Source organism: Martes martes, assembly GCF_963455335.1.
Source record: "Martes martes genome assembly, chromosome: 5".
Lineage (NCBI taxonomy): Eukaryota > Metazoa > Chordata > Mammalia > Carnivora > Mustelidae > Martes > Martes martes.
In genome coordinates this window covers 20,483,816-20,500,353 of record NC_137892.1, presented here as the reverse complement: position 1 = coordinate 20,500,353, position 16,538 = coordinate 20,483,816, and the positions used below count along the sequence as shown (strand labels likewise).

At 55.3% G+C, this 16,538-nt stretch overlaps 2 protein-coding genes across 6 annotated transcripts in view; one reads left to right on the top strand and one right to left on the bottom strand.

Annotated features, from left to right (window-relative positions):
* Positions 1–2,669: 2,669 nt before the first annotated feature.
* On the top strand, positions 2,670–9,276 carry HNRNPAB (heterogeneous nuclear ribonucleoprotein A/B). 2 transcript variants are annotated; one of them, XM_080803626.1, is made up of 8 exons: positions 2,670–2,898; positions 2,986–3,217; positions 4,009–4,177; positions 4,857–5,015; positions 5,212–5,343; positions 7,452–7,569; positions 8,233–8,373; positions 8,669–9,276. In XM_080803626.1, the coding sequence occupies exons 2-8, from the start codon at positions 3,009–3,011 to the stop codon at positions 8,737–8,739; spliced, it is 999 nt and encodes a 332-aa protein (XP_080659752.1). In that variant the 5' UTR covers positions 2,670–2,898; positions 2,986–3,008; the 3' UTR covers positions 8,740–9,276. The 2 variants fall into 2 exon arrangements, with proteins under 2 accessions (XP_080659752.1, XP_080659753.1); XM_080803627.1 differs by lacking the exon at positions 8,233–8,373 and having other exon boundaries at positions 2,701–2,898.
* The window catches only part of PHYKPL (5-phosphohydroxy-L-lysine phospho-lyase), a 35,168-nt gene continuing 24,932 nt past the window's right edge, over positions 6,303–16,538 (bottom strand). For 3 of the 4 annotated variants that reach the window (XM_080803622.1, XM_080803624.1, XM_080803625.1), the window contains 5 exons: positions 12,643–12,797; positions 12,137–12,226; positions 10,860–10,990; positions 9,965–10,047; positions 6,303–6,760 (listed from right to left, as the gene is read on the bottom strand). In XM_080803622.1, the coding sequence (XP_080659748.1) occupies positions 9,998–10,047; positions 10,860–10,990; positions 12,137–12,226; positions 12,643–12,797 (426 nt within the window). In that variant the 3' untranslated portion in view covers positions 6,303–6,760; positions 9,965–9,997. Of the gene's footprint in view, positions 6,761–7,144; positions 7,950–9,964; positions 10,048–10,859; positions 10,991–12,136; positions 12,227–12,642; positions 12,798–16,538 lie in introns of those variants that run through there. The other variant, XM_080803623.1, reaches the window with a different exon arrangement.

The window sequence follows — 16,538 nt, the reverse complement described above, 5'->3', positions numbered from 1 at the left end:
CTGAATCCCCAAAGCCAGGAAACTATACTGCATTGGCCCCTTAAGGCCATTTCAGGGGATAACTGGGCTCCCTGCTGATTTGAGAACCTCACTGTCATAAAAGATGTCCTCTCTTCAGGGTCTGTAATTGGGACCCAATAACTAGAGAGGGAGCCTTGTACCATAGGGACTTCTTGCTGCTTCCGAGGAGCCCGGTGCCCTGTCCATGTCAGAGACACTGTTGGAGATGACATAAAAGCATTCTGTGCTGAGACTGAGCCCCTCTTGTCTGCAGTTCTTTAGGGTTCATAAATTCTTTTTTTTTTTAAGATTTTTTTTGGGATGCCTGGGCGGCTTACTTGGTTAAGTGTCATCCTTTGGTTCAGGCCATGACCTCTGGGTCCTGGGATCGAGTCCCACACTGGGCTCCCTGCTTAGTGGGGAGTCTGCTTCTCCCTCTTCCTCTGCCTTTCCCCCACAGCTCATGCTCTCTCTCTCATTCTCTCTCAAATAAATAGACAAAATCTTAAAAAAGATGTATTTTTTGAGAGGAGGGGGAAGAGCAGAGGGAGAGGAAGAGAGAATCTCAAGCAGACTCCATGCTGAGCTTGGAGCTGGACCTGGGGCTCGATCTTATGACCTTGAGATCACAACCTGAGCTGAAACCGAGTTAGACTCTGAACTGACTGTGCCGCCCTGGTGCCCCATAAATTACTTTCTAAGCTATTGCTTCATTTGAGTCTCAGAATAATTTACTCTGATAGGACAATTTGGACCACGGAACTCAAGAAATCAGAGACCCCTCATCCTACAGTAGCCAGAAGCCCTGGAAACAATGCAGAGTTGCGGGTGCTGGCTTGGTGTCTACAATTTCAGATGTGATTTCAGTGTTTTCATGTATAAAGTATGGATACCCTCACACAAAAATTATTTTGAGGCTCCGATGAGGCAATGTTGGGGAAAGGATTTTGCAGACTGTAAAGCACTGTCCAAACGTCGTTCTCCTCAGACTGGACGTGTCATGGAAGGTGTTTCCCAAGTTGTGTGAAAGGCATCCATGTGGAAAAGAGCGGGAGCTTGAGTGAACGTACGTCCTCATCAGTAATTACGTCCTGTGGGTGCATCTAGACTATTTGACTTTGAACTTAATTGCCTGTATTACCTGCACTGCTGGGCCACCTGTGTCCATCATCCCCTGTGTGCGGCATCCCTCCCCTGACCCTTATTTCTGTGGGTGGGCACAGGCTGGGGTGGAGAGTGTGTGAAGGACTTTCTGCAGGCAGGCATCAGATTTCAAAAGTGACATGACCCCAGTTTTATGGAGATACTGAGTTTCACTTGTGAAATCTGGCCTGAAAGTGACACAATCAGGTGGGCCTTGGGGTAAACCGGAGGGTATTTGCGCCCCCCCTGGAGGGCGGGTGCCCCTGCTCTGGCCGATGGAGACCTTGGAGGAAGGCAGCGCTGTGTGGCCAAATCTTCCCGTTTTCTATAGTCAATTATTTTTTCCGAATGTGAAATGGTCAGAGTTTTCATCCCCCTTGCAACTTCACTGGCTGGTGGGATTCGGGAGTGAGCCTTGGGCCAGCGCTCTGGGCTTCAGTTTTCTCATTTATAAATTTGTGATGGTATCGCCTTCCATTGGGTTGTTAGACCAGATGAGGAAATAGAACCCCCAGCCCCCCACACGGGGCCTGGCTGCAGGAACTCGTCAGCCACTTGTGTGCTCTTGCTATCTGGTAATCCCCAGGCTTCAGAGGTTGTAATCCTGGTCCATTTGGGGCCCGTCACCCATACGATTAAAAGGAATCATGGGATTACGCCGGCCTTTCAAGTTTGGTGATCAAGATCAAACGGAGGGGGTTTGTATATAATACAAAACGAGAACCATCCCTCCCCGCCTCCAACTTCATGATTTGAGGGACGCGGTATATTTTCCTTAAAAAGAAATTTCAGCAGGAATACAGGAACTAACTCAAACGAAAAACGTTAACCCAAAGTGTGACAACGAGTCTGATCGTCTAGGTGGTGCCGGACGACCTGGATCGGGGAACACCGCGGTGCCACCGTTTCTCCCGCCACATCCTGCCCGAGCACCATTGGCACCAGACGCCCGGCAGGCTCCACCCACTCTCCGCTGCTAGCCGCTGGGGGAGGCGGCAGAAAGGGCGGGAGCGCGGGGCCGTGAGGGCACCAAGGTCAAGGGGGAGGGCGGGCCGCGTCCCGGTCCCTTCGAGCGGTGCCGCGGGCCTTGGCGGAACCCTGCGCGCCCAATCTCGGCCGCCGAGTTCTCCCACTTCCAGCCGGGCGACCTTGGTTTGCGAGACTTCCTAGAGCCCAGTTTCCTCTTTTGGGAGAACGGAGTGCGCGAAGCTACCGATGCTGGGATGGGGCGCTCTGGGACGAGAGACTGCGTCCTCACGGGGCGGAGAGGGGAGGTCTCCGGGCCCTGGGGCGCGGGGTTCCGGCTGCCCGCGCCGCTCAGGAGTAGGCTTTGGTGCCGCCCGGCCCCGGCAGCCGTCCGCAGGGCCCTGGCTCGCGCGGGTTCTAAAATGAGGACAAAGCCCGCCCGGATTTAGCGTGCGCGCGCCGCTGCGGCCAATGGGACACCGGCGCGGGGTTAAGTGACGGGCGGGCGCAACCAATGAGCACGCGCCTTGTTGCGAGGTGCGCCCGGCCCCGGCATTATAAAGAGCGCCACGAGTCGGCATTGTCAGGCGGCAGCACCGCGCGGGCTCGAGCGAGCCTGTCGGTCGGTGGGCTCCGTGCGGCGCGGCGGCAAAGGAGGGCGCGAGGTCGCGGCGGCTCCGTCGGCGGACGGAGGCAAGGCCCGGCAGCGCGGGCGTGAGCGCGGCCGAGCCCGCGGCGCCTTTCCGGCGGGTGGGGACGAGCGGGCCCCGCGGCGTCATCGGCGGCGAGGTGAGCGGCCGGGCCCGCGGGCGGCGGGCGGGGGGAAGCCTGGGCGGGAGCCGCGCGGGCCTGACGCGCTGGGGCCGCTCGTTGCAGGAGCCGCCGCGCCCCGGCCTAGCATGTCGGAAGCGGGTGAGGAGCAGCCCATGGAGACCACGGGCGCCACCGAGAACGGACACGAGGCCGCCCCCGAAGGCGAGTCGCCGGCGGGGGCCGGCACCGGGGCCGCGGCGAGCGCCGGAGGCGGGAGCTCGGCGCCCCCGGCCGGCAACCAGAACGGCGCCGAGGGTGACCAGATCAACGCCAGCAAGAACGAGGAGGACGCGGGGTAGGTGCGGCCGCGGGCCGACCGGGGCGCCGCCTTTGTTCCGGGGCCGCCTTTTGTTGGCGCCACGCGGCGGGGGGAGGGGCGGGCGGGCGGCCGGGGCCTGCTTCGCGGCCCGCCGCCCTGCCGCTACGCGCCCGCCGCCCGCCGCGCCGCCGCTTGAGCCGGAGTTTGCAGGAGTTTGTTGGGTCGACTTTGGCGCCGCCCCGGGGCCGCTCGCGCGGGGCCGGGGCGGGGGGGGGGGCGGGCGGCCCGGAAGGGGGAGTGCGCTCGGACCCGGGGCCGGCCCGGCCTCGGGCTCTGCGAGGCTGCGTGGGCGGAGTTGGCGCGCTCCCCGGCCGTGGCCTTCCTCCCCCCCACCCCGCGGAGGGCGGAGTCACGGTCTGAACGCGGTCTCCGGCCCCCGGAAGCCTGAGTTCCTGGAGAGCGAGCTCTCGGGGGCGGTGAGGACGGGCCGGGCCGGCGGCTTTCTGCCTTGACTTGCTTGTTAAGCGCATGACTTCCAGTTGTGAAGGTTCGGGGCCTCTGCCCCAGGCCGCAGTGCTCTCCCTTCCGCTGCCCCGTCGGGGACTGCACTGTCTGGAGTTTCTCGCGGCTCAGGATTGTGTGGGAGGGGAGTGAAGATTGGTTGACACTTCCCCAGCGTAGGCCCCTCGGGGGCTCTCGGGGCAGACCCGCATTCCGGATAGCGGCTTTGCTTTCCCGCTAGCATTGAAGGTGGTGGTGTCAGGGCCGGTCCCAACATCACAGCGCTGTTGTAAGGCTCGTTGGCACGTGTGTCTTTACCGTTTCAGAAAAATGTTCGTTGGTGGCCTGAGCTGGGATACCAGCAAAAAAGATCTAAAGGATTACTTTACCAAATTTGGAGAGGTCGTTGATTGTACAATAAAAATGGATCCCAACACTGGCCGGTCAAGAGGGTTTGGGTTTATCCTCTTCAAAGATGCAGCCAGTGTGGAGAAGGTAAGCTGGGTGCTTGATGTCAGCGGCATGAAGTTTGTTCTAGGATAGGGTTCTGAGAGCACGATGAGTTTGTGTGTTCTGTAGGTGCTTGAGGGTTTTGGGAAAAGCAGAGGTGAGGAACTCTGTTCTGTTTTTGAGGGGATTAAAAAATACAGATGAAGTGGGCCCAGGAAGATTATAGTTGGTGTTTATTGCCTTTTTTGTGTCACTTCTGGGCACTGATTAAAGCAAATCCTTTATCCTGAGCACTAGAATAGAGTGGAAGGTTGCTATGAATGAATTAAGTATTATTTTAGGTCCATTTTACAGAAAACAAAACAAAGGCCCAGAAGTGTAAGTAGAAAGAGCTCACAGCCAGAAAGGGCTGGATTCCAACCCTAGCAGCCCACCTTCAGCCTGCCTCACTGCTGCTTAACTTGTGAAAGAGAGGCTTTAAACTGAGCCCGCTGTCTCTGGGAAAGCGGTGGGGGGAGTTTGGGGAGGCCTCTAGGGGCTCAGATAAGCTAGCTGTACTTGGAAGTTTGGAGATGAAGTTGTGTGCTAAGTCACATAGGGGTGGAGTATGGGGGGGCCAAACATGTTTTGTGTACCAGTGTTGGGGTCTTCGTGGCTCAAAGAGAAGGGGCTTGTCGAGGGTGGTGCTGTTGAGTTCGAAGCTCATTTTTTTCTGTTGGGACAGGTCCTAGACCAGAAGGAACACAGGCTGGATGGCCGTGTCATTGACCCCAAAAAGGCCATGGCCATGAAGAAGGACCCGGTAAAGAAAATTTTCGTGGGGGGTTTGAATCCTGAAGCCACTGAGGAGAAGATCAGGGAGTACTTTCGAGAGTTTGGGGAGGTGAGTGTGGGACCCTGGGAGTTGCCTGCTGATTGCCTTAAGGTTGCTTTCCCTGGTCCTGGGCAGGCTTGGCTGGCTATAGCTTTCCATGAGGCTTTTTCATTCTGGCCTTCTTGGGTCTTTTCTCCTCAGAGTTCCCTGTGGGCCCTGGGGGGTGGGAAGAGGCATTGGTTCTGAGCTTTGCCTACGTTTACAGATTGAGGCCATTGAGCTTCCAATGGATCCAAAGTTGAACAAAAGACGAGGCTTTGTTTTCATCACCTTTAAAGAAGAGGAACCTGTGAAGAAAGTTCTGGAGAAGAAGTTCCATACCATCAGTGGCAGTAAGGTAAGGTGTCTCCAGCTCTATATCTGGCCTGCTGTTGGTGGAGAGCTGGCTCTTACAGGTGTGCCTCAGGAGTTGGGCTACCTCTCCCGGGCAGTCTGACCCTCCTGGGTGTCTGCAGTGCCTGTTGTCCTGATTGGGGCAGCTGGTCCCGTCCTTCAGGGAGTTCTGGGCTGGTAGACTTGGCAGAAACCCGGGATGTGCGGGAGGCAGGAGAAAGGGTCTTTTCTCTGGGCTAGAGCATGTTCGGTAGCCCCTTTGATTCTTGACTGAAAGCTAGAGGTCGTGGTGTTCTCCATCTGGAGTCCAAGGTGAATATGGCCTGCACTAAGTCTCAGAAGATTCTAGAACTTCTGTCATTCATGGGTTTGTTTCCTTTGGGTAAAGTTGTTCCTCCTGTGGAGCTTTTTCCTCTCTCCTGTCACAGCCACATCTTTTGTTTGCTTCCACCTGCTCTGGCTCTGGATGTTGGTTTAGTCAGCTCCCACCTCAGATGAACGTTCTTCCCAGAGCTCCCAGGGTTTTAGTCTGCGTGTGTCCATGGTCAGTTTTGCCTAACTGAGCGGTGCCTCACGGTGAGAAGTGCTGCCCTTCCCTCTGAACTCTGGCCAGTAGTGGGGGTGGGGGGTGTCGGGGGACTGTCTTTTGGTTCAGGTGTTCTCCAGGTGGCAGAGGAGGCAGTTGAGGGTGTGGCTGGCTGGCCGGGTGTGGCAGGTCTGAGCCCAGCGGCAGCCAGATAAGGTGGGACAGGTAGGGGGTGGGGCTTCTAGAAGTCTTAATCCCAGCTGGGAAGTTAGACTGGATTCAGGATTGGGCCCTTAAATTTTACGTCAAATGAGTTGAAGTCTAGGTGCAGCAGCTGGGTGAGGGCTGTTCCCCTAGACAGTGAGTGACCACCCCCTCCCCCCTGCTGAATGTGAGATGGCAGGACGTATCTGTAAGGTAGTTAGTTGCTACTGGTGGTGGGTTTTGAAATAAACGTATTCAGCATTTTTAATTAAACAGAAAACATCAGCTGGAATCACTTGGGGAAGATTTCTGTTTGTTAGGGTATGCTTGGATGGTGACACATGGTAGAAAATGGTATTTTATGGGTCGTATTTAGGAGAGTGTATGTGCGAGGGTACTTCCTCTAAAAAGTAAACTGATTGACTTGGGCAGGAGCACTGAGTGGGAGGCCCTGACCCTGAACCCATCCTCAGTGGGCAGATTTTTGAGCGAAAAGGAAACTGACTCTTTGGCTCCTCAGAGGACACAGACATCTGGCCCTTCCCACCAACAGGCCAGTGGTTGGGAGAAGGGGAGGGGAGAGCAGCGAGGCCCCAGGGAGGCCCCGCCCTGAGCCTCAGTGGTTTCCTTCCTCAAAGCCAGAGGTCAGGGGCTCAGTCTCAGCCTGCTGGAGTGGGATGCTTCATTTCTTCTGTAAAGAAAAGAAAAAAAAAATTAGAAGGTTTCCCCCTACTTCTCTCTAAGGCCCCTGATCTGAGAAGCCAGCTGAGGCCTCTTTCCCAGGAGGATGGGGCTGCCTCAGAGCCCCCCCCCCCCCCCCCCCCCCCCCCCCCGTGTGGGATTAGGCTATGCTGGGTTGGTCTCGGTCTTGGCCTCAGGCTCTCTGTGCCTCCTCAGTTGTTCGATCCGGGCTGCCATCAGCAGGCCTGGAATTAACAGCTGTCACCCCAGTAAGTTCTCTGGGGAAAGGTTTTGGCCCAAAGGCCCTAGTGAGTCCTGATCCAGAGATTGTATTTGCGGTCCCGAGAGTTTCTAGCCCAAATGTGGCTTCCACTTAAGCATGTTTTGTTTTGTTAAAGATTGATTTTATTTTAGAGACTGAGTGCACATGCGTGTTGGGGGAGAGGGAGAAACTTTTTAGCAGATTTCGCTCCGCGCGTAGCCCCATGCAGGACTCCAATCGCCTGACCCTGAGATCATAACCTGAGCCCAAAGCAAGAGTTGGGACGCTTCACCTGCATCCACCAGGTGCCCCAGGCAGACTTTGTATTGAGCATTTAGTCCCCACGGGCCATCTGAGTCTCCATCAGCAAAGGTCTCTGTCCATGGCCCTGCCCCAAGCTTGTTGCAGTGGTCTGACCCATTGTCCTCTCTTCTTGCAGTGTGAGATCAAGGTGGCCCAGCCCAAAGAAGTCTATCAGCAGCAGCAGTACGGCTCGGGGGGCCGTGGGAACCGCAACCGAGGGAACCGAGGCAGCGGCGGTGGCGGTGGCAGTGGAGGTGAGTGGAACCTGGCTGAGCAAAGATGGGGCCCTGCCTGCATGGAGCCCCTGTGCCTGTCTGGGGGGCTCTTGCTGGCCTCCGGCGTTTGGTGCACCAGGCTGGGCGGGTCACATTGGCGCTGCTGTGGCTGCTGCTTGGTGTGTAAGAGCCTGGCTCTTGCGGCCTGGGGCCCCAGGGCAGAGGGGCTCTTGCATTGCAGTCAGGGTGCGGGGGTGGCGGGCCTGAGGGGCGCGCTGGGCTGGGTGGCGGGCCTGAGTCTCGGTACACCCGTGGGCAGGTGGGCAGAAGGTAGGGCAGGGCTGTGCCGGGTGCTTTACCTCCTTCTGTCCAGGCCCCTCGGACTCCAAAGCCTGAATGTCCTCCTTTTTAGGGCCGAGCTGCCAGGGAGTGTGGGGTGAGGAGAGGGAGATGTGAGAGAGTGAGCTCCTGCCTCATTTGCCCCGAGTGCAGTTAGCCGGCAGGGCCCTCCTGGCCTCAGAGCCCCGGCTTGGGCCTCAGATGCAGGGCGGGGCCCAGAGCCCCTGACGCCAGACAGCAGCCCCCTGGTTTCTACCTGAGTTGCCATAGTGAGCCCGCCACCCGAAGGGCAGGATTTCCTCCATCCTCGCTCCTGCGTGTGCTAAATGGTCCCTGGGCCCCTGTGCCCTGCTCCCCCCACAGGTCAGAGTCAGAGTTGGAATCAGGGCTACGGCAGCTACTGGAACCAGGGCTACGGCTACCAGCAGGGCTACGGGCCCGGCTATGGCGGCTACGACTACTCGCCCTATGGCTATTACGGCTACGGCCCCGGCTACGACTACAGTAAGTAGGAGAGAGGGAGGCCCTGGCCGCTCACCCCCAACCCTGGGAGGCAGGACAGACAGTGCAGGGGCCACTGGCAGCAGGGGCTTTGGAGTCGGACAGGCTGGGCTCGGGGGCCCGGCGCGGCCACCACGGGAGGAGGCACTTGAGCCTCTGGGCCTCAGGAAGGCGGGGCACGGCCCCCTCCATGCTGGCCAGGGGTGCGGGCTCCGGTGTGGCGGCACAGCAGGCGCCTGGCTCAGGGAGGGCTCGGGCAGGTGGCACCGCGACCCATGCATGGCCTTCTCGTCCCCAGGTCAGGGTGGCACGAACTACGGGAAGAGCCAGCGCCGCGGAGGCCACCAGAACAACTACAAGCCGTACTGAGGCCGCGGCCGGACGCCCGCCCGCACACGCTCTGTCCGGATCTCGAGTGAACACAATTATGTACCAAATTTAACCTGGCGTACTTTCTATGGCCTGTCCCATGTGCATCTTATTTAAAATTTCCCCCTTGGAAATCACTCTCCTGTTGACTATTTCCAGAGCTCTAGTTGTCGTAGGCAGCGTGTGGGGGTCTCTGAGGCCAGAGCGGCGTTGGAGGGCTAGTTTTAGGCCCGGGTCCCCCAGGGCCGGCTGGGAGGGTCCGTTGCCCGCTACCGCCTGCAGCCTGGACCTGTGGACCCTGGTTGTAAAGAGTAAACTGTATCTTAGGAAACCAGTGTCACCTTTTTTTCACCTTTTAATTTTATATTATTTGTGTCATACATTTCCTGTTAATGGAAGTGTTAATTTTACTGTACTTTTTGGTACCTTTTGGGAATCTAATGTATTGTAAGGTATTTTACACGTGTCCTGATTTTGCCACGACCTGGATATTGAAGCTATCCAAGCTTTTGAAATAAAAATTTAAAAACCCCCAAAGCCTGGGTGAGTGTGGGGCATGCTGTGAAGAGCGGGGAAGGGCCAGGCGCTCCTGAGCCTTCGAAGCTCCAGTGCCTGCCTCCATGACCGGAGAGCAGTCCTGGCAGGCGGAGCCTGGACGCTGGGCACTGCTGGGGCGCTGCTTGTAAGGACGGGGCCTGCCCAGGACTTGAGCCCTTTTAGAGGAAATTTTAAAGGACTTCTGACTGGAGTCAGCTTCAAGGGGGTGAAGAAGGTACCGTGAGGGGTGCTGCTCCCAGAACAGTGGGGGCTGCGGCAGCTGCAGACTCCAGTCTGTCCTGGGCCCTCAGAAGTGGGATTTGGTCTCCTAGTGGAGGACAGTGGGAATGTACCCAGGAAGGCAGTGTCCTAGGGGCCAGCTGGACTGGACACAAAGTGCCCCCTCCTGGGTGGCCCGGAAGTTTCGCCCCCTCTGGCAGAGTTGAGCTTCTGGCTGGGCTGGGGTGCCCCAGGGCTGGTGGTTGATCCCTCAGACTAGTAAAGACTAGTAAAGACTTGTTTTCCATTCCTTCTAGAAGGAGAACTGGCTCAGGGAGGAAGGCGCTAGTCCTGCCTTCCCCATCAGCTATTGGGAGATGTTTCTGAAGACAACCTGGTTAAGAGCAAGGTCTGGCTTGCTGAGGGTGAGGGCCACGGCCAGGGGTCATGAGGAGCAAGGCCTACTCACCCAAGGAAGGAGGACATGAGGGCCAGGGCTGGTTCAGGGCCAGAGCCTCAGTGTCTCACAACTTCTCACCTTTTTTTCCATGTCTGAAAAACAGCACAAAGGCGCCCCCCCAAGTGCTTAGCCTTTCTCCAGCACCCAAGCTTCTTGGACTCCTTGTCCAGCCCCTTGACCATGGTGCACAAACCACAGGGTCAGCAACACTCCCAAAAGGCCCAAAAGGACAAAGCCAGATGTCAGTCAGTTTGCCCCAGAAGACGTTCAGGCTCAATGGCAGCCCCTCTGCCCAGGAAAGCAAAGGCAAGTCTGTGCCTGCTCAGCCTCTCTTCCCGTGGGCTCCCCACAAACACCCTCCTTCCTGCAGGGAACCCACCTGCAGAGGTGGAGGAGAGGGAGGGGTGCCTGCTAGTAGGTGGGATTTTGCCCACTGCCCACCCCTGCCTGTGCGGCCTAGCAGAGACCTGTCCGCTTCCGCCGTTCCGGGTGGCCTGGTGAGTGCATTTAGGGCAGACCCCACACTGGTCTGACACTCCTAGGGGACTGGAAACCTAGGGGAGAATTCCCTTTGGCATTTCATCAGTCCTGGGTGCAACCCTCAGTACAGCACCTTAGCTGCTGAGGGGGACACAGCCTTCAAGGAGGGCACAATGTTCCTGCCACATAAATCCCCGCAGTGTCACTAGGTGACTGCCTTGCGTCCACGCCGGTGCTACTCAGGCAGGATGGCTACTCAGGGCTCAGGAAGCCCCTCACGCCACAGCTCCTCGTTCCCTGCGCTGTCTCAGACTCCCCGGCCCACTGTGGAGTCTCCTTCCCAGGCACCCTGGAAGGTCCTAGCTCCTGGCCACAGGTTGGGCTCAAGAGACATGGTCAGCTGCTCCTCGGGCCCCCAGCTCACCTGTCAGGATGGTATCCATCTTTGCCACCACGTGTCGTGCGTTGTCCACACTGAAGCACATTGGGGGTTTAAATTTCAGGACATTCCGCCCAGGGCCGTCAGTGCTCAGCAAAATGTAGTTCTCTTTCAGCCTGTGAGGATAGGACATGGCAAGGCCCTGCGGCCCAGCAGCCAAAGAACCCTTTACAGAGCCTCAAAGTCTGTCCTGGCTTCAGCCAACCGGCCCCTGGGAGCCCCACCCCAGTCCAGGTCCCACAGGGACGTGGCACTGGCCACCTCCTCCCAAACTGCCTGCCTGCCCGTCCTTGTTCACCCAGCACTAAGGGCTCCTGTGTGGGGTGCCCTGCACCTGGCCCTGAGCCCGCCACCCTCCATCCCCACCCCTACCCCAAGCAGGGGCCTCCGCTCATCCAGCCCTGGAGTCCCAGCCTGAGCCAAGACAGGCCGTGGCTAGGACGTGGCCAGCCAGCATTCCTGCACCGCACCGATGCTGCCGGGCTGGTACAGCGAACCCCTGTGCCCCCTCCCCAGCTCCAGGAACCTCTCTGCCAGCCCCAGTTCCGCTTTCTGCCCCAGAGTCATCTGGACATCTCAGAGGACTCTGCAGTTTTCACTTCCAATTCTTTCTAGGAAGATAGCATCACCTCCTTAATAGTAGTGGTACCTAAGGACATTAACATTCCACATTTGCACTTCAACCTGGGAAGGTCATTTGGCCAGAAAGAAAGGGTCTGAGGTGATTGTATTTACATTCTGACCCCACTTCCGTTCTTTCTCATTTATTCCCTGGGGCAGGGGTGGGGTCCTCCGGATGCCTTCACCCAGACAAGGAACAGGAGGCCTGTCTGTACCAAAGAAAGCCGGCTGCTGTGCCCACGGGGATCCCCAAGTCTGGCTCTGCAACGGGCCCTGGCATGGCCGTGAAAGTAGCGGCTTCCCTGGGGCAGCCGGGCGCTGTGGGATGCGGCTTTATGGTCTCTGAGCCCCTGTGGCGCTCGCATCCTCGGCTGGGAGCGGCCCACACCCATCCGAGGCCCTGCCGCCAGGCACTGGCCACCAAGCGGACCTGGCCACTTTATCAGTGTGTGGAGTCGGGGTGGGGGTACACAGAAGGGGGGGCCCCTTCCCCGCTCTGGCCCCGATGCCAACTCCTTTAGGCAGTCCTCTGTGGCCCCGAGGGCCCAGGGACACAGTGGCAATGGCAGAAGCAGGACGGCAGCTCCTTCCCAGTCAGGGCCGTGGGCGTTGCAGAGGCAACTCAGTTTGAGAAATAGTACCTGGACACCACGTAGTTCGCCTCCTCAGTTGCTGGTGTCCTGGTCGCTGTGTCTTTGATCAGGTCCACACCGATAAAGAGCCCGACGCCCCTGGAATGGAAAGGCGACATCTTAGGAGGCCAGGCCGGAGGGGCCGTGGGCCCTTGCTCTCCTCCTCTGGCTGGGCCTGCCCAAAGCACCAGTCCTGTGCCTCTGCTTCCTGGGAGCCTGAGGGCTGCACAACCCTCAGAGGGTGGAGGGTGGTGACCCAGTGCCAGCAAGTGACTTTGAGGAGAGGGGCCCCAGCTGTGACAGAGGAAAGGTCGGGGGCCAGGGCCGTCTGCCCCTGGTTTCTCCTTCCCTAGAAGCGCCATCTTGGGCAGCAGCACCCCTCAGAGCTTTAGTTCCTCCTCTGTGGAGAGAAAAGTCCCCACCACCCCGAGTGACAATGAGGTGACAAAAGGAAACCATGCTTGGCCCCGGGCTGGTGTTCAGTTAGCAGGTAAGGAGTGCTGCCCGAGCCTCACCTGACGTCCCCGATGATGGGATGCTTGGCTTTCTGCTGCCGGAGGAGCTCCATGAGGACACTGCCCACAGAGGCAGCGTGAGCCCGCAGCTGCTCCTTCTCTAGAACGTCCAGGACGGCCAGGCCCACAGCACAGGACACCGGACTGCCCCCAAACTGAGTCAGGGGACAAAGGGCGGGTCAGAGGCCCAGAAAAGTGGGCCCTGCTCCAGGGAGCGTGAGGGCTGCAGAAGGCCACACACATTCCAAGGCAGTGACAGGCACAGGCCTGAAGCCCAGAGAACTCCGAGTACTTGGGGATAGACAGGGTTCTCCCGCAGCCCCCACGGGCTGTCCTCTCGCCTTTCCCGGTGCTGATGTGACTGGGACTCAGGGAAGCCACCCCGAGGGGTATAGGAGGAGCCTTAAGAGGCAGAATTGGAGGAGAAGGTGTACTGTGCATTCCCACAGAGCTGCCTTCCGCTGAGAGGCTGTAAGGCTGGGGGGTGGGGGGGGGGAGATGTCCCCTCCGGACACCTGGGAGCTCTGGCACCCTTCCTCCAGCAGGCCCTGCAGGTGTCCGAAGGGGGACCTATGTCACAGAGAGGGAAGAGTAAGGGTGTCTCTTGCAGACCGCCTTTTAAATTTTTTTAAAACTATATTTAAAAAGAAAACTTTACTGAAGTAGAGTTTACACACAATAAGCTGCAAATATTTACAGCGCATATAGTTCAGTGTGATGAGACAAGTACGTATACCCGTGGTGTCCCCACCACAATGAAGACAGGACATTTCCGTCCCGTCCCAAAGATCCTTGTGCCCCTCCACTGCTGGCTCAGGTGACCACTGACCTTTCTGTCACCATAGTTTTGCTGTTTCTGGAATGTTCTCTCTTGTGCCTGGGTGCTTCTGCTCAGCATGTTTTTGCGATTTCCCGTCTCGTCCTGTGTCTCAGTAGCATGTTCCTATTACTGCTGCATGGAATCCCACTGTACGGACATACCATTCTTTGTTTCTCTAATCTCCTGTTAATGGTCCCTTGGATTCTTTTGATTTTTGGCTATTATGAATAAAGCTGTTTAAGAATATTAATAACAAATCTTGGTGTGAACAGATGTCCTCATTTCTCCTGGGTAAATATCTAGGAGTGGAATTGCTGGGTTGTAATCATAAATGCAGACTTGGCTTCATAAAGAACTGAAACTTTCCCGAGGTGGTTGTATCATGTTATGTTCCCACCACTAGCCTACAGAATTCCAGGAGAGCTCCCATCCTCAAAATGATTTGGAATTGTCAGTCTTTTTAACTGTAGCCATCCTATCGGGTGTCGGGTTGTGTCCTGCAGATCATCTTCACACTGGGTAAGCAGAGCCCCGTATCTGAGATCATAAAAAGCTTCTGAGGGGATTCTGCCATGAGGCAGATTTCTGATATGTCCAAATTATGTGTGGAATGGACACACAGGATGGACTGAGGCTACTTACTGTATAATACTATTAACCATGAACTTGTTAAAAGGTGGAGTGTAGGTATTAATAGCATCTTTTGTTTAACCCACTGAGCCACCTAGGCGCCCCAATAGCATCTTTTGTTTAGAATCATGACATGGCAGAGGCAATGAATGCTGAACTACCACAGTAGGTAGGTCGTTGTCCCAAGATCACCCCAGAGGAGCAACAGGAAGAAAATGAACAAGTTCTGACAGGGTCCTGGGAATCCAGAAGGTCATGTCTACACAGAGGGATATGCGCACGCCCTGTGCCTTATGCATGTTCGGGAAGGACCTGAAAAGCTCTAAGCTCTGGCCACTGGCTGCCTTGAGGCTCTGCAGAAGGAGAAAGGAAAGGCTGAGACAGAGCTGTAAGCCGTTTGGCTGAATAGTCAAGGCATGGAACCTTCTATCTCACACACACGGGACCACTTGTCAAAGGCATTGAAGGAGCTATCTGTCCAATCACGAGATGATCACTAAGCCAACCAAGCAAAAACTACACTCTTTACACAGTTAGTTCAGAAAAGGCACTATACAAACAGTAAAAACACCATACGGAGGGAATACGATTTCTAAAGCTGACAGAATATATTACTTAACATGTCCAGTTTCAAGAGAAAATCATGAAACTTCCAAGGAAAGAAGAAAGCATGACCCATATATGGGGGTGAGGAACAGTCCCGTAGACACTGTCCCCGAGAAAGCTGAGATAGCGATCTTCTTAGACAAAGACATTAAATCAGATGTTATGCTTGTATTAAAACAACTAAATGAAACCGTATTGCAAGAATTCAAAAGCAAAGCATGAAGACAATGTCTCAGCAAACATGAATATCACTGAAGAGAAATTTTAAAAAAGAACTACAGAGAAATTCTGGAGTTGAAAAGCACAGTAACTGTAGGGGCGCCTGGGTGGCTCAGTGGGTTAAAGCCTCTGCCTTCGGCTCAGGTCATGATCTCAGGGTCCTGGGATCGAGCCCCGCGTCGGGCGCTCTGCTCAGCAGGGAGCCTGCTTCCTCCTCTCTCTCTGCCTGCCTCTCTGCCTACTTGTGATCTCCGTCTGTCAAATAAAAAAATAAAATCTTTAAAAAAAAAAAAAAAAAAGAAAAGCACAGTAACTGTAATGAAAAATTCACCAGACAGGCTCAACAACAGATTTGGGCAAACAGATGAAGGAATCAGCAAATTTGAAGATAATGTCAACTGAGACTGTCCGGTCTAAAAACCAGAAAGAGGAAATGAATAGAGCTTCGACAGCCTGTGGGACACAATGAAGCAAACCAACATCTGTATGTGGGGGGTCCCAGAAGGAGAGGAGAGGGAAAGACACCCAAAGACAAAGAGGGTGGGAGAAATGGGTAAAGGTGGTCACAAGGCAACACATTTCCAGTTATAAAATAAGTAGGTCATGGGGATGTAATGAACAGCATGGTGACTACAGTTAGTAATATTGTATTATATATTTGAAAGTTGCTAAGACAGACCTTTTTAATTTAATTAGCCAACAACAGTACACCATCGGTTTCAGATGTAGAGGTAATTCACCAGCTGCATATAACACTCAGTGCTCATTACATCATGTGCCCTACTTAATGCCCATCACCCAGTTATCCCATCCGCCCCTGCCCCCAACAACTCTGTTCGTTTCCTAGAGTTAAGAGACTCTCATGGTTAAGACAGATCTTCAAAGTTCTCTTCATAAGGAAAAAAACTCTAACTCTGTGTGATGATGGATGCTAACTAGACTTGTGATCATTTCACAAGATACACAAATAACTGAATCATTATGTTGTGTGAGACTAATAGAATACTGTATGCCAATTATGTCTCAGTGGATAAAAGACAATCCTGCAGTAAGCAAGAGACAACAGATTTGTCTTGTGCAGGAGCTGGGCGACAAGATTAACAGCTGAGTCCTCATCAGAGACCATGAAGGCCAGACGCAGTGGGATGACATATTTAAAGTAACCAAAGGAAAAGACTGCCAGTCAAAAATTCTACATAAAAGCATCCTTTCAAAATGGGGAAACTAAGACAATTCCAGATAAATAAAAACTGAATGTGCCCCGAACATATACTTCACAAAAAATACTAGTGGTATGTCTTCAGACTGAGATGAAAAGACACATCGGATAGGGACACCTGGGTGGCTCAGTCGGTGAAGCGTCTGCCTTTGGCTCAGGTTATGATCTCAGGGTCCTGGGATCGAGTCCCGCATCAGGCTCTCTGCTCAGTGGGGAGTCTGCTTCTCCCTCTCCCTCTGCCTGCTTCTCCCCCTGCTTGTGCTCTCTCTGACAAATAAGTAAATAAAATCTTAAAAAAAAAAGACATCAGATAATAACTCAAATCCACATGAATAAAGAGGACTGATAAAGACACAAAGAGGTTGAAAGCAGAAGGGTGGAGAAGGTGCACCATGCAAACAG